This window comes from Dipodomys spectabilis, unplaced genomic scaffold, assembly GCF_019054845.1.
Source record: "Dipodomys spectabilis isolate Male_0828 unplaced genomic scaffold, ASM1905484v1 ptg000107l, whole genome shotgun sequence".
In the NCBI taxonomy this organism is placed as follows: Eukaryota; Metazoa; Chordata; class Mammalia; order Rodentia; family Heteromyidae; genus Dipodomys; species Dipodomys spectabilis.
Window position 1 is genome coordinate 5,855,834 of NW_024870784.1, and position 15,598 is coordinate 5,871,431.

Consider the following 15,598-nt stretch of genomic DNA (forward strand, 5'->3'; position numbering starts at 1 on the left):
TGGCTTCTCCCGTCTGTGAGGAGGAAAGCCCAGAGCGGTGGCTCTGTCCGGTCCTGCGTCCATCCATCATCCTTCCATAGACTTCCCGCCGACACACAGGCTAGCAGCATGGAGCAGAGAGAGCAGAAGACAACTTTCACAGTGTCAAGTGAAAATTACACGTTGTGTCGTTAGGCGGCACTTTGCACGTCCTGATCCTAACAAGGATAATAGTGAAATGAGTCATTTGGAAGAGGACGTGTCTGTGTGTTAACCCAGTAGTTTTCCTATTTGTTACCATAATGGAAAACCTAAGTGGGAGCCGCTGTCCACGGGGGACCCTCGGACCCTCCAAGAGGACTCTAGGGATGACCACAGCGACCTCACTTTAACATATTTGAAAACGGAGGACACAGGCTGGGGGTGGGGCAGCGAGCCCTGGGAGGAGAAACACGGAGCTCGAGTCAGCCCCAGAGTTCCCATGACTTAGGAAGCAGATGGCAGAGGACCCTGCCCGCGGCCGTGCGACGGTGCTGCGGAGGGTGAAGGTGGGAGCCCTTTACGAAAGTAGGACGGAGGCAGGCTGGAGACGGCCGGAGAGGACGCCCCCTCAAACGCTGTGTCAAAGAGCAGATCGAAAAACTCCTGGTGCGATTCTCCTGAGCACGTCTAAGGGTGCTGCTTTCCTGTGGTTGAATTGGATGCTAAACTTTGGCCTCTAAGACTAGGACCCTCTGCTCCTGAGGAAATAATAACCAGCGCTCTAGCTCCCTCTACTATCTCTATATCATCTCTATTCTATCTATCTATCTATCTATCTATCTATCTATCTATCTATCTATCTATCTATCTATCTATCTATCTATCCATCCATCTGTCTCTGCTTGCTATGGCCACCACAGTCCTCTCACTCTCTAGATCCATCAGAAAACAGACTTCTGCTGTCAAATAGACACGAAGGGCACATTTCTGAAACTCTCATGTACACGAGTATGTGGTTTTTTACGCAATTCTGACAGGCTGTCTGCAAGAATGTCTTCTGCATTAATATGGTGATTATGGCTCTGCTTCTGGCCAGGGAAGAACTTCCCTGCGTTGTGCGTGAACTAACACATTAATGATATAGATACCTGGCTGAATAGCACAGAGGTGGTGGTCATGATACCGCTGAATCATTTCTGATTTCCTAGGAAATAGATCAGGATTGTGCCTTTGAACATTTGATTTTATTGATTAGTCTGATGATAACATAGATTATTCTTGAGATACAACTAGTTCTTTTCAAGGGACAGCATAGAGGCTCAGGATGATAGAGTGGTGTTGGTATGGCACAGGTAGAGGAAGGAGCCAAATCTTTTCTCACTTGGGGATTGGAGTAGGGTGAAGAGGCAGGCAACATTTTCCACAGGACACGAACATCCATCATCTCATGAAAAAGAAGCTTTTCCATCATTGTCTTTTCCATCCATCCATCCATCCATCCATCCATCCATCCATCCATCCATCCATCCATCCATCCATCCATCCATCTGTCCACCTGTCCACCTGCCCATCCAACCAACCATCCCTCCTATTTTTCCTCCTTTTCGCCATCCACCCACCCACCCACCCACCCACCCACCTATTAACTATCCATCAATTTATTTAAGCACTGCAGCCTATTTCTGCTGCTTGTGATTTTTGAACTTAAAAAATAATCCCAGTATTTCTAGAACTGAGCCCTTCACTCTTGTTGGACTCCTTCCCGCTTTCTTGTGAACTCTTTGCCTGATGTTGGTGATGAAATCACATTAATCTTCGAGCCCAAATCTTCCCCCCCCTTCTCCCCTACCTCCTGCTGGCTGAGCCCCAGGAGGGACGTAGTACACACTGCTCAGAGATGTGCATAGACAGCGGCCGAGAGAGCCACGGCTTTGGCTGTGACTTTGGACCTCAGCCCTGGGGCCTGCAGCACAATCTTCTCTGTGTGGAGGACACAGGTGGCAAGTGAGGACAATGATCATGGCGTCCTCCTCACTTAGGATGCCGCTAGGGTTGGTGGAGCTGGTGAGAGCCTGGCTTTCCAACACTGGCACAGACCTGCCCAGTTTTAGTTCAGAGAAAACCCTTTGCCTTGTTGAGTATGGTGGCAAGGCATTCTTGCATAAAGACCAGACGCTGGGGAGAAAGCAGCTCTTTGATGCACCCCCACCTCCTTTGCCCTCAGTCTTCCCTTAAAAATGTCACCAGGTCGCCACGAATTCTGAAGTAAAATGCTCTCAGTGACTAGCTCTTTCTTGTCAGGATCGTTTTCTGATCTGAGATGCCATCTCCAGTGACATCTTCATTTTACCTCCATCAAATAAGACCTGACACCAAAAAAAAAAAAAAAAAACAGCCATCTTAGAAATTCTGAAAGAGTGACTCCTTGCTTCCCTGTGCACACTTCACCACCATCTTCCTCTGGTTTCTGAGAAGTTCTCTTTTGTGGAATGAAGTGAAACTCATGGCATTTGAAAGGTGTTCGCGTGGAAGGCACTATGCGAGTGTGGCTGGGCCAGCACCTATTTCCCACTTGGGTTCCATATTAATTTGACTTCATTTCACACGAGAACATTCTGCTTCTAGTCTGCAGAATTCTGTTTCTGGACTGTCTATGAATTATGCAGGGGGGTTTGGATAGTGGAGGTGTTCACCACTGTGGCTGGCTGCTGAGTCACTCACTTGGCTCAACTCAGTGCTAGTCAGATTTCCATCATGTGCCTCAAACTAACCCATCAGACTGAGGGCCAGCAGGTAGGAAGCATATTGGTCCTGGAGTGTTGCTACCTGCAGGGAGCATGTGTATAGCAGGTGATATGTGGCCCAGGCTCCCTGGGGAATGGGGGGATGTCATGGGTCAGTTGATAATTGGCTACGGATGGTGACCTCCGATCTCCATGTGACACAGGCAGCTCTAGCTGCTGTAGCTGAAACTCCGGACGTCCCAAGTTAAAGACGAAGAAGGGACCAGCATTTCTGTGACCTTTCCCACCATGTGCCTCTTTTTGTTCCCTATCCTGCCTGAGACTTGCAGAGTGGGCCAGCGCATCTTCACCAAGGCAGGAGCTGGTGCTCACACGGACTCCTGGCAGGCCGAGGGGCGGTGGTGATACAGAGCCTTGACTGCTCTCAGACTCTCATTGGCTCTCATAAGCACCCACAGGATGGTTAACTTTTCCAATGTACCTCGTTGCCATTCACTTATTTACACCACTCAGCTGGCCTGTGTTTATAAATGGCAAGTGCACAGTGTCCCGGGAGTTCCTTGTGGCACGGCTAAACAATGAGGCTCATTTATTACAGCTCCAAGGTCATTTTTAGGCTCATGTTGTGGACCTGAGTATAAGTCCGAGGGGATGTTTATCCATCTATGGGGGTCACCTGGAGCTGGCGCCCCTCATTTGGTGATAGGATCTTTCTGGAACCCCTTTCCTGCACATAGGTCATAATGGTGAGTCCTGTGGGCTGTTCTCTTCAGGAGAACCACAGTCCCTACCCCGCCTGGCATCATGACCCCGCACACCATGCTTTCTTCCCATTCTTCTGAATGTTGGAGACTGTGCAGTCTCTTTGGTATTTTTCAGCTTGGATTGACAGAATGTCTCTCCACGAATGAGATTAGCTGTCGAGATGATGTGATCTGCGGGGGGTATTTCTGTCCACCTGTGGTGCATTTTGCGTGCCTCCCCGAACACACCCAGACTGCTTTTCCCCAGAGACTCAGATCTAACCTTTCAGTTCTCTGTAATTCTGGCCAAGTTGGTAGAAGGACAATGCCCAGGATAGGCATCAACAGAAAAAAATGGCTCAGACATAGAGGCAACACTAGCAGCTTAAGAGTGGTATAGTGATAAAGTATATTAGCAAGAGGACCTTGTACATTGGTAAGAGAATCCATCTGTGAGGCCATCCTTGATGAAGGAGTCTCGATCTCCTGGCAGTGAGTGCAAGGCTGGGTCCTCTTCCTCACACCTTGGCTCTGGTCTGGCTTCCTCATGCCTGGAGATCTGTGCTCAGCAAGCCATGCACAGGGGCACGGCAGGTCCGCAACGTCAGCAGGCCCTTCCCGGGGCTGATCCTTTACTGGCCCACGAGCATGGAGCATACAAACACAGCTTAGCGCAGTATAATTCCAGAGGTATTTGAACCAGTGAAAGTGGTGCAGACAATTCTGATTATATCTGATTGTTTCTTTTCTTTCCTTTTTTGTCTCCCCAACTGTTTTTAGCGACAAGGTTCTGGAGCAACCAATGGAAAAGACAAGACCTCGGGCGAAAATGGTAAGGCGATACGAGCAGTCTGGCTTTGTACCCTTTCCCCCTCGGCAGCCCTGGGCGCGCAGCATGCCTGCCCCAGCTCAGCTGACGGTTCACGTTGCTCTTCTGTTTCCAGTGGGTTTGAACGATTCACAGCTGACGTCGTGGTCTGGCTTCACAGAAAAAAAAACTGAGCTAGTTAAATGTAGTGGTAAACACCAAGTTCCTCCCCCAAGGGGACTCCCATTTGGGGCAACACGATAATCACAATACAAATATAGTTCTCTGTTTTCTTCATTAGTGTTGGTGAGAACACATCCGAATTGTGGTGAGGATAAAATGAGGTCAAATGAGAAGTGCTTTGAAAACTGTGAAGTGCGCACTGCATAGAAGGAAGGCTTGTCAACTTGCCTCCCTCCCTCCCAGCACCCAGATGCAGTGCGTGTCCCGGACTGGGGCTGCCCTGGGAGCTTTGCTTTCCCTGCAGCCATTCACCGGCACATACAACAAAAGCAGTGACAGAACACTTGCAGGCTGCCTCTTGGTGGCCTTTAAATGGCAGGAAGGAGCAGCATGGTTTCCAAGGGTTGGGAACTTGCAGTCTGGGGTGGGAAGTTTGTGGTCCCGGAGCCGGGCTGTGGAGGATCCAGAAATGCCCAGCTGTGAAGGAAATATGAATGCATGGTTAACTTCAGCTCCCTGGCTTAAGTGGTTGGGATGGAGGGCAGGGAGCAGCCATGAGAAACAGCCCCACCGGCTCTGAGAACTCTGGAGAGGTTAGATTCTGCAAGCTTGAACTTGGTATGAATTATAAATGAAGTCTCCTTTTGTGGAGAGCCCATTCTTTTCTCCAGCTGGATGGAGGCCGTGCTGGCATTTCCCAGTCGAGTTCACAGTCATGGCCGTCTCCTGGGGTCCTGCAAACCCTCCTTGGCATGTGGGGGTGGGGTGGGGCACCCTGAGCATGCTTCCAGTTCTCTGTGCAGTCTGTGCTGTGCAGGCTGGGCTGGGTCCTGAGTGAGACTCAGGGTCAGGATGCTCCTCCTCCTCACTCTGCTGAGTAACAGCAGAGCGGTGTCCTCTGGGGTGAAAGGTCATCATGTCTGCTCACTGAAGGGGGGTTTCCTGAGGGAGTGCGGAGGAGGGGGTGTCCCCGGCTCACACTGACTCTCCCTGGCTACTCCCGTGGGCCCCCTGGAATTCCTTCCCATTGACCTTCAACCTTACCATCATAATGCTTTGCTGCCCAAAGCTTCTGGAGAGGCCCGGGGCATCTAGTCATTTCAAGCCTTTGGTTCTCGTGACATCTTTTCACTCTTTAAAGTGCCTGAAGCCACCCTCCCCCAACTTGCATTTATGTTGGTTATATCTATTGATGTAACCTATCTCAGAAATTAAAATGAATAAAATTTTAAAGGTTTACTTAGTAATTCACTAAAAAATGATGGCATTACATTGTACGCATGTCCAAAAATAGAAGGGAATTGAAACCCATGACAGGTTGTAAGATAGGGGAGCGACAAGAGCTCATAACAGGGGAGGTGAATATGATCAGCGCGCGTCACACGCATGTGTGAGACAGCACAGCAGAAGCCCTTTGCACAGCTAATTTATGCTAATCAAACAACTCAGAACAACCAAAAAATACAAAAAAGAAATAGACCCACTGCATGGTAACCTAACTGAAAACTTTTCTTTATGAAAAGTAATTATATTTACCCAAACAGAAAAATAAAAATCCCAACAATCCACTCTTGTCACTAAAGAGCGGCCATGTTTTGTATATCTTATGACATCTGGCTGGACAGACGATGTCCAGATTGTCCTGTCTGCTTTTGGGTTCAATTGATTGCAAAGTCTCATGGTATCAGCCTCTGGAAAATTCCACTGTGAACTTGTGAGAGGATGAGATTTAAGAAAGCAAATAGTACCTCTTAAGATCAAACTACATGGTTTATATTCATAGCATCTTTCATGAGACCAACCATGTTTTTGATCTTGTGGGCTCTTCCATAGGAGGCCTGTGCCCCTGGGTATCTGGTGCTTACTTTGAGAGCAATTGCCCCAGTGTTCACCCTGTGGTTCCTGGGGATCCTGGAGTCTGAACTTGAGGCATGGTGGTGGCTGAGCTGGTGATGCACTCTTTGCGTCCCACGCCCTGGCTTTCTCCTGGCATGCCATTGGTCTGCCAGTGCTATCTGCATGCCCAATGCTTTGTGAGCTCTACAGAGGGGTGTAACTTTGTGCCTTTTAATGGCTGGAATTTCTTCCAGTTGAATGCACCTTCACACCATAGAAACAGCGAGTCTTTCTTGGATGTATAAGAACCAATCGAATGGAAAACTTCAAGAGGAAATGAATAAAGCTTTTCCTTATCTAGATAATAAAAAGATGCTTGCTTCTGTGGGGGAAAAAGAAATTGGAGATTTACCTGATAATTATAGGATAACGACACTGTATATTTCCAAATTGTTACTCACCTGTGGTACGTTAGTTTTAGGTAAAACTACTTGAGTATGATATATGTACATGATACATTATTATAATGGTAAGTCTCTTACAGGATTTTGCCTCTGCAATTAAGTAAAGATCAAAGCCAGAAAAATAGTCAAAGAAAGACTGGATAAAAATTTCAAGAAGAATCTAGGGATTTCCCTAAAGAATCTAAGTTGCTTAATTTCTTATTCTTAAATTCCTGGATTTTGGAATTTTTGTTTGAGCTTAATATCGCATTCCATTGAAATTCAATTTGCTTTGTGACTATGAGTATCTAGAGTGATCTGTTACATTCATGTGCACTTCCTATTAATAGCGAATGAGGCAAGCTGCTTACGAGCATTGAAGGAGTTAGGACCCAGGAAGACAGAAATCCACAAATGTTACGAGATTTGCATAGTAGTCACTTGATCCTAAAATGAACACTCCAAAATCCTATTGATTATTTTCAAGAAAGCATACATTATTCCAAATATTCCAAGTTTAGTTGAAGTCTCTGTTTAACTCGTAAAATAGTGAGGACTACAGGAGTGATTTATGGGTGTTTTGAAATTATTTCTATCCCCAAACAATCCAGGTGTATTAAGACTTGAACAGGTTGGGCTCGGCTAGAACTTTGTCATGTTATACGTTGTCTTGAGTCATTGGCTAGGAAGTAGGTGTCTTGTAATTCATGGTGTTGTCATTATCACGGTATTAATTGATATGGAATATGACACAAACCCACTGCATATTATCCAGGATGCCCCTAAACTTTTGAATATACAACCAGTCAAATCCAAGCATTCTTTGTGCCTTGAAACTGGGTAATAATCGTGTGTGTGTGTGTGTGTGTGTGTGTGTGTGTGTGTGTGTGTGTGTGTGTATACATACAGATACACAGAGATTTTTACTCTCTGTGAACAAAATCCCTTTGCTGTTTGCTTAGTCAGGTCAGGGGTTCATTGTTTCTTGACTCACTTTTTCTACTGGAGTGAAATAGTTGTTTACATCACGAGTCACAAATGTTCAAATTAAATTCAAGCACATTTGGAAACACAAACAGGGCTATTTGAATCTAGATTGTTCCTCGGTGAGACATGTTTAGCCAGAAACAACAGATTTTTTTGTGTAAGAAAATAATTTTTCTAGATGTTCTGGTATATATCTTGATCTTGGTTACCCCAAGAGACTCCAGGAATTAAATTTCCTTCCTGAAGTGCAGGAGTAGATGGCTACTGAAAGGAACGTGTAGAGTGGTTGCTGGGAGATTTCCAGTGTGAAGGAAATATTTATGAATAATAAACCTCCTGAGGGGGGTTGAGCTTACCCAAGCTAAACTGAATTTCTAAAACTGGAACAGATCCTCATGACTTAGTGAACTGCAATTCTTTTGTTTCCCAAAGACTGTGTCTTGGGTTGCTCAGGCCCTACCTGATTTCAGAACAACATTCCCTGATGTCTAGGTTTAGCTCAATGTCTATACAGAAGTGTTTTGCCGAGCTGTCTGGGCTCATGGCTGCGGCATTTCTGTGAGGTGTGGGTGATGTGGCACTGGAATGGGTGTGGCCTTCCTCAGGTGAGTTAAGACTCATTGGGAGCGTATGAGAGAAGCAGGGAGGTTCTGTGTGACTTGGTACAGTTATGGGATCAGTGAAACTGAATCAGGTCAAAGCATTGGTGAACAATGTTCTCCTGCACCATTTTATTTTATTTTATTTTCCTTCTGAATCTTTTTTTTTAAATTGTGAAAATACCATACAGAGGGGTTACAATTACATGGGCAAGATAATGAGTACATTTCTCATCAAGCATTATAGCCTCCTCCTTTGTTTCCCCTTCCCATCCCTTCCCCTCTCCCTCCACAGTCCCCGCACCCACCAACAAAGTTGTAAAGTTCGTTTTTTGACATAACAACTTGTACATCTCATTGTTGCAATGGGTCCACCTATCCACCTGTATCCCTATTTAAATGATTTGTTTTTCCCTTCCCCCCCCACAAAGTATACCGACATCAAATACAGTGAAAGCAGGGGTTATACTGTGGGGGAGGGACATACAAAACAACAAAGAAATCATCTTATAAATATGTTAGAAACAATCACATGAAAGCAAAAACATTTGAATGCTTACCTTGGGGTTCATTTCACCTAACATCAACTTATCTGACTGTTTCTGCTTGTCTCAGACTCCTACACCATTTTAAACAAAGCCCTAGCCATAGGAATTCAAGGTTTGTTCTTCCTAGGGATTTTGAGGGAACTCACTCATAAGTCCATACACAGATAATTTTCTTGTTTTCCTGCAATCAATAGGTAAAGAACTTGCACTCACAGAGAGACAGACAGACAGCAGACAGACAGACATGAATATTACTGTTATGCCGAGTGTGTTTTCAAATAGGAAATAGATTTCCAATATTTCCAATATCCCAGCAAGGGTTTGACTTCTTGTTACCCACAAGAACGCTTGTTGTCCACAAGAATTCTTTGCTTTGTTCCTAGTGCATAGGGAGCTAGCTGGGGCAGACTGTGCTGGGACCCATCGCATCTTTGGTTTGTACACGTATGTGGACCAAGGCCTCGTGGGCATGGATTCTCAAAGGGCAAAGGAACTGAGGTTGGATCTAGAAGCCAAGGTTGGTGGCAGGATGGAGGGCCAGTGTTGGATGGATGGCTGGTGTTGCCCTTGTATCTAGGGTGGCTGACATGGAAGGCACAAGGTAGGGATGTGATTTCTAGAAAAGATACCAAGGGCCCATGAAACTCTCGCAATGCAACAATGAGGTTCTCTTTTTTTGCTCCAAACGCTTATGGTTGCAACCAGGTCGAAGTTTGAGGACAGAGTCAAGGAAGCTCAGGATGCCTGACACACCGCAGCACTGCGGAGTGTGGAGGACAGTGGGGGCAGAGCTCTGGCTGTACAAGGAGCTTTCAGCAGGCCACAGACACCTGTGCCGGAGAAGGAGGATAAAGATAGCTTAAAATCTGCAGCCATGACAGATCCACAGGCCGCACACCTTGGTGCTGAGTGCACATCTCCAAAGTTCCCCATGACAGATCCACAGGCCGCACACCTTGGTGCTGAGTGCACATCTCCAAAGTTCCCCATGACAGATCCACAGGTCACACACCTTGGTGCTGAGTGCACATCTCCAAAGTTCCCCATCTGTTCCATGTGCAGCCATCTCCTGGCTCCCAGGATGAAACCCACCCCCCTGCCCCCATGGGGTGCAATAAAACCTGAGCTGCGGAGGTGGGGTGGGGGCAGATTGGTAGATTGTGAGGGTTACTGTGAATGCCACCCACATGAGAAGCGCTCAGAGAAGCCAGCACCTGAGCTCTCCCTCAGGATTCCCCAGACACACACACACACACATACACACACACACACACTCTCTCTCTCTCTCTCTCTCTCTCTCTCTCTCTCTCTCTCTCCCCCTCCCCTTCCCTCTCTCTCTCTCTCTCTCTTCCTCCCTCTCCCTTTCTCTCTCCCTCCTTTTATTCCTTTTTCTCCCTCTCTCTCTCCACCCTCTGTCATATTTAGAGCAACCACAGGAACAATGTAGAAGAGCGATCCTCCATGCTGTTGGTCTCAAGCCCGTTAAAGGATTTGCACTGCAGAAGGCAGCCGTGGCAGCATGTAGTTTCTCCTGATATTGATCCCCACAGGGAAGGAATGCCATCGGGATTGCTTCTTGATCCAGCCCTCCAAACCACCAGGGACTGCTCAGGGTGGACTATTGTGCAGCTTGTGAATAGATTCGGTGTGAAGGTGGCTTTAGGGATGAGTGCCGATAGGGAATTTGTTACTGTGAATCTCCGTTATAACAGCAGATTTGTTTTGCCCTTTGGGTTGAGTGTGGAAATGGGGTCATGGAGCAAGAAACACCTCCCATAAGTGCGAGGCTTTGGAGCAGACTTGCCTGGTCCATTGCTAATGGAGGGGGAGATGGCTCCTTGCCTGTACACAGTAGTTTCAGTCCTCGGAACACGTGGAGGCCTGGCCTTCCAGGGAAGGGCAGCAGCTCCTAGCGCTGCCTCCTCCGCAGTTCCTTCAGAAATGGGATTGGGAGCAGAATTTGTGTGCTTGAGAACATTTTGTTCTTGGAAGCAGGTAAAGTGGTCGCAGTCTATTTTTGATGACATGGGAGTTGAACTTAGGACCTTGTGCTTACTTAGTTTGCGGGTTCTTTCTCACTTGACCCATATTTTATATTTTTTCCTGGAATAGAATCTCCCATTTTTGTCCAGGGCCAGCCTGGACCATGATCTTCCTCTTTGTACTTCCTGTATAGCTGGAAGGACTGGCACATGCCAACTATTCATTGAGATGGGGTGTTGAGAACTTTGACCCAGGCTGTTCTGGAATCCACTTCTCCATTTCTCCTGCTTGCCACCTCCTCCTAGCTAGGATTACAGGCTTGGGCAATTACGCTTGGCTATAATATTTAGAGAGCTGATCCGCTTAGCCAGCAATTTTTCAGAGGTGGGGACCAACTTGCGCTCTGTGATAATACAGACGGTTTACGTTGGGAGGGTCTGGGTTAGTGGGGCTCATCGGGGCTTAGGAGTGTGTGTATGGGAACACGGGTGTCTTGGGGAGGCTCTTCTCAGGAAAGGGAGGTTGGACACCTTTGGAGAGTGGATCTTTCTGTTAGGCTGCACCTGCTTCTCCAACGGAGTCACTCCAGGCAGAAGCCTCATTGTGACCCAGGGAAGGGTGGACAAGCGTTCTGAACGAGCCGCCAGGAAGGAGCACATTGCCGGGGGGCAGCACCTAGGAGACGTGAGCGCCCGCTAATTGCACCCCAGGGATGCCTGATTGGTTTTCTCAGCTTTCTGCATCAGTCACAAGTTGAGCTTTCCAATCAATACTAATTAATTGGGAAGATTTGGCTCAATTCCTTGGCCAATTCAGTCAAGAGCACTGCAGTGTGTATAATCTTTTAGTCTCCCCCAAATAGGGAACTCTGTTTCAGGAGGTGATCAATTTTCATTAACTTTAGGCAAGAAGAGACTAAATCTGGCTCTGAATCATCTTTGTTTTTTTTTGAATTACTTAAATGTGACAGTGGATTCTTTTTGGGGAGACCCTCTGCTAACATGGAGCTGAGCTGACTGATGGGTGGTACTGTAGCTCTGCTCGTGAGGACAGGTACGGGCAGGTATCTCCCATGCTCCCTTGTCCAGGACAGGGAAAGAAAGAAGTATGATCACCACCCAGCACAGATTGTCTCAAGATTAGCACAATTTTGCGTAGTCTCCATCCCTATGTGCTAGAACATAAGACTCCTCTTCCTTTTCAACTCTCCTTGAAGATCAGAGCTACCTACATCCTTTGTAGGTCCCCCAGAAAAACAGAAACACAGTGCCCTTTGTTCAAACCGGATTCAGCAGAGCATTGAGCCCAGCCCTCCAAGTGGTGCCTCTGTGCACTGCCAGGCTGTCTAGGACATTACCGTGTGACGGCTTCACATACAAACCCAGTCTTACAAACGCAATGCAGTATGTGCTGTGCACTGGACAGTATACTTTCCTTCCATTGCTTCTAACCTGCTCTCCTGGTTCAACATACCAAATAGATCACGGGAAGCCTTTTGGCATTAGATGATTCACTTGAAGGCGTGAGATAGTCTGTGAAGTGGTTATTAACTCACTTGACCCAGAAAATTGCATAAATGTATGCAAATCAAGAGCTTCAGTTCTTGGAACTCACTTTCAGAACACCTTTGAGACTTCAGGGTCAACAAGGGGAGACATGTGACAAACTCCCACACAGGGGAAGAGGCCACATTATGGAAGTCATTTATGCCATCCCAGGGGAATACTTGTGGATTTGCTAGGCGTGGCTGGGCTAGACAGGGCTAAGGAAGCAGAGAGGAAGCTGAACTTCAGGTTCTAGCACTGGCTCTCTGGGCACTGAGCAAACCCAGGTGAACAGCACACCTAAAATGCACCAGTTGCTTTTAAGGATCAAGGTCAGATTAACCCGTACCCGAAATCCTCTCTCACTCTGAGATACTCCCCATTGAAAAGGAACAAATTGTTCCTACAACAAAAGAAGACGTTACACAGACAAAAGATTTTCCCAGAAGAAACTGAAGATATAAACGTGTCCAAGTCAGATACTGGCAGACCGCGCCTTTCATCCTTGCTACTTGGGAGGCTGAGAACAGGATCACAGCTCAAGGCAGAAAAGCTCTTGAGACCTCCTCTCAACCTAGAGCTTTGTGCAGCAGTATGGGCCTGTGGTCCTAACCTTCCTGGAGGGCGGAAGTGGGGAGGACTGAGGTTTCAGGCTTGCCCCGGCACACAGAGGTGTTGAGAGTCTGTCTCCATGGTGGAACTGGACACAGAACCCTGCAGTAGTCAGACTGAGTAGTCAGAAATGCCTTTGAGCAGGAAGTAAGAGCCTATCCTAAAAAGAACCAGAGGAAAACAGGGCTGGAGATATGCCTCGGGGGCATGGTGCAAACCCCAGTACTGCCAAAAATCAAAGAGAGCCGACAGCACAGACACGAATTCAGCGTAAGAGAAAGTCAAGCACATGTAACAGGAAAGAATAATCTCATCAGTTTCCCAAAAGAGAGACAAAAAATACTTTCGGCCATGGTCATTTTCACGTACCTTTTCGTAGACTTGGCTCAAATGTCTAGGTCCTTCTGGACACCGGCTGTTTGGTTATATGACTTCTTGGTTGGGATCATACATTGTGGCGGATTAAAGATGGTCATGGACAACAGTTGGACAGATGGTTCTAAGCCCCCTCCCCTTGCTGCCAAAGGAATGCGGCAGATGGAAGCAAGCTAGGTTCTAGACTCAGCTTCTACTTCCCCTTCCTGGAAGACTCTTAAATTGCTCCATGCAAAGTTCTACTACTTGGAACCACCGTATCATGAGGAAGCTCAGTCTTGGGCATCTCTGCTGTGGCTTCTTACAAGCAGAGATGCCAACAGCCACAGCTGTGCCAGCTGCTCCAGACATGATCAAGGGCCCTTCCGATGGCCTAGCCCAGGACCTTTTGCCTACAGCAGACACTCCAAATGGGAAGCACCCAGGAGACAGTGGGACAGCATTCCCAACTCCTGCTTCATTGGAAAATTTATGACAGTTTGTCACATAGCAGTAGTTAACGGGAACCCATGGAAACCTCTGCATGGGCTAACCTATCTTTTCTGCTCCCTCCAAAGCTCTCCCCCTGGGCATCCTGTGTTCTGTTATATGCTGGTTAGAAAATTATAGATAAAAATTATGATAGAAGCAAGCTCTTAGTCCAGGAAGGAACTAGAGGCCAGTTCCACATGGGTAATTGGAAGAGTGTTTCCTGCCAAGGGCTCCTCTGCAGAGGTGCAGGCATGGTTAGAAAACTCGCTAAGGACAGTGTGGTCTCTGAGGCCTGAGGAGAGGGTAGTGGAGGGACCCTCTGCCAGCTTCAGCCTCCCTGGAGGGCACAGCTGTGCGAAGGGCCTTTGAGAACGACAGAGCAGGTAGGCTGCTAGATGCAGCGAGCAAGAGTGCAGGAGCCTGCTCAAATGTCAGTTTCAGATAAACAAATGACAACCTTTGGAATTCTATCTCTTGCAGTATTTGGGATATAATTATATGGATTTTTTTTAGAGCTGAAATTTGAAGGACATTCTATATTTTATGTGGACATATCTTTGGTGGCTCAGGAGACAATCCCTACCTCTCTCTCACTGTCCCCCCATCTATATTTAATTGTCCTGAACTCAAGGGTCAGGCTAACCCCAGTTTCTTCACCTCTTCCTAATGAAAAAATGCAGCCTTTTGTGTATCTACCTACCCGTTGATTTTGTGGCACTGGGGTTTCAATCCAGTTGAGCGTTAGAGGTTTGGCTTGGGACCTTGCATTTGTGCTCAGGCTGACACCTCAGACCTGGGCCCTCCTGTCTACACTCTCTGAGTAGCTGGGTTAACGATGCAGCACATGGCCTGAGCCTCTTATCCTACCGGTGTTTGCAGCACTGGAAAGACAAGACAGAATGATTCTCCAATGGAAATTTTGCATTGCCTTTAGCAAAACAAACAAAATAAAGACAGAAGAAGAGTTCCACTAATGTCACCTGTTTTTGTTTTTTTCTGGGTGGTTTGGGGGAGCAGAATTGCTAGGTGACACATCTAACATCCCTGATGCTTCAGGCTGTGCTCTGCAGGGGAGGTTTGTTCTCAGAGGTCAGTGTGAGTGCTCCAGGCTGTGCTCTGCAGGGGAGGTGTGCTGTCAGAGGTCAGTGTGAGTGCTCCAGGCTGTGCTCTGCAGGGGAGGTGTGCTGTCAGAGGTCAGTGTGAGTGCTCCAGGCTGTGCTCTGCAGGGGAGGTGTGCTGTCAGAGGTCAGTGTGAGTGCTCCAGGCTGTGCTCTGCAGGGGAGGTGTGCTGTCAGAGGTCAGTGTGAGTGCTCCAGGCTGTGCTCTGCAGGGGAGGTGTGCTGTCAGAGGTCAGTGTGAGTGCTCCAGGCTGTGCTCTGCAGGGGAGGTGTGCTGTCAGAGGTCAGTGTGAGTGCTCCAGGCTGTGCTCTGCAGGGAAGGTGTGTTCTCAGAGGTCAGTGTGAGCTGTCCTCTCCCCTCAGCTATCACTGGTCGCAAAGGGAGATGGAGGAAGTCTAGTAGTGCACAAATCAGCAAGGCAGCTGAACATGAAGCTGCGGTGGGTCCTGGGACAGTGAGGAATGAGCAGAGGTGCAGAGCAGGGCACTCTGGTCCCGTCAGTGAGAGCGCCAGAACAGGAGGGCATGGCGAGCACTTCCAGACTCCTGGCTTGGGGGTCCCAGGACCTCAGAAGGGGGGTGTGTTCTGCGCGGGCTTTAAGGCAGGAAGCCACTCCTCTGTCTTCTGGACCAAACTGCGCTC

General features: G+C 47.7%; 1 protein-coding gene across 1 annotated transcript in view; it reads left to right on the forward strand.

Annotated features, from left to right (window-relative positions):
- Positions 1-15,598, forward strand: part of Pcp4 (Purkinje cell protein 4) — a 53,580-nt gene that overhangs the window by 21,152 nt on the left and 16,830 nt on the right. Inside the window, exon 2 of the mRNA XM_042687330.1 lies at positions 4,229-4,280. Within this exon, the coding sequence (XP_042543264.1) occupies positions 4,229-4,280 (52 nt within the window). The remainder of the gene's footprint in view (positions 1-4,228; positions 4,281-15,598) is intronic.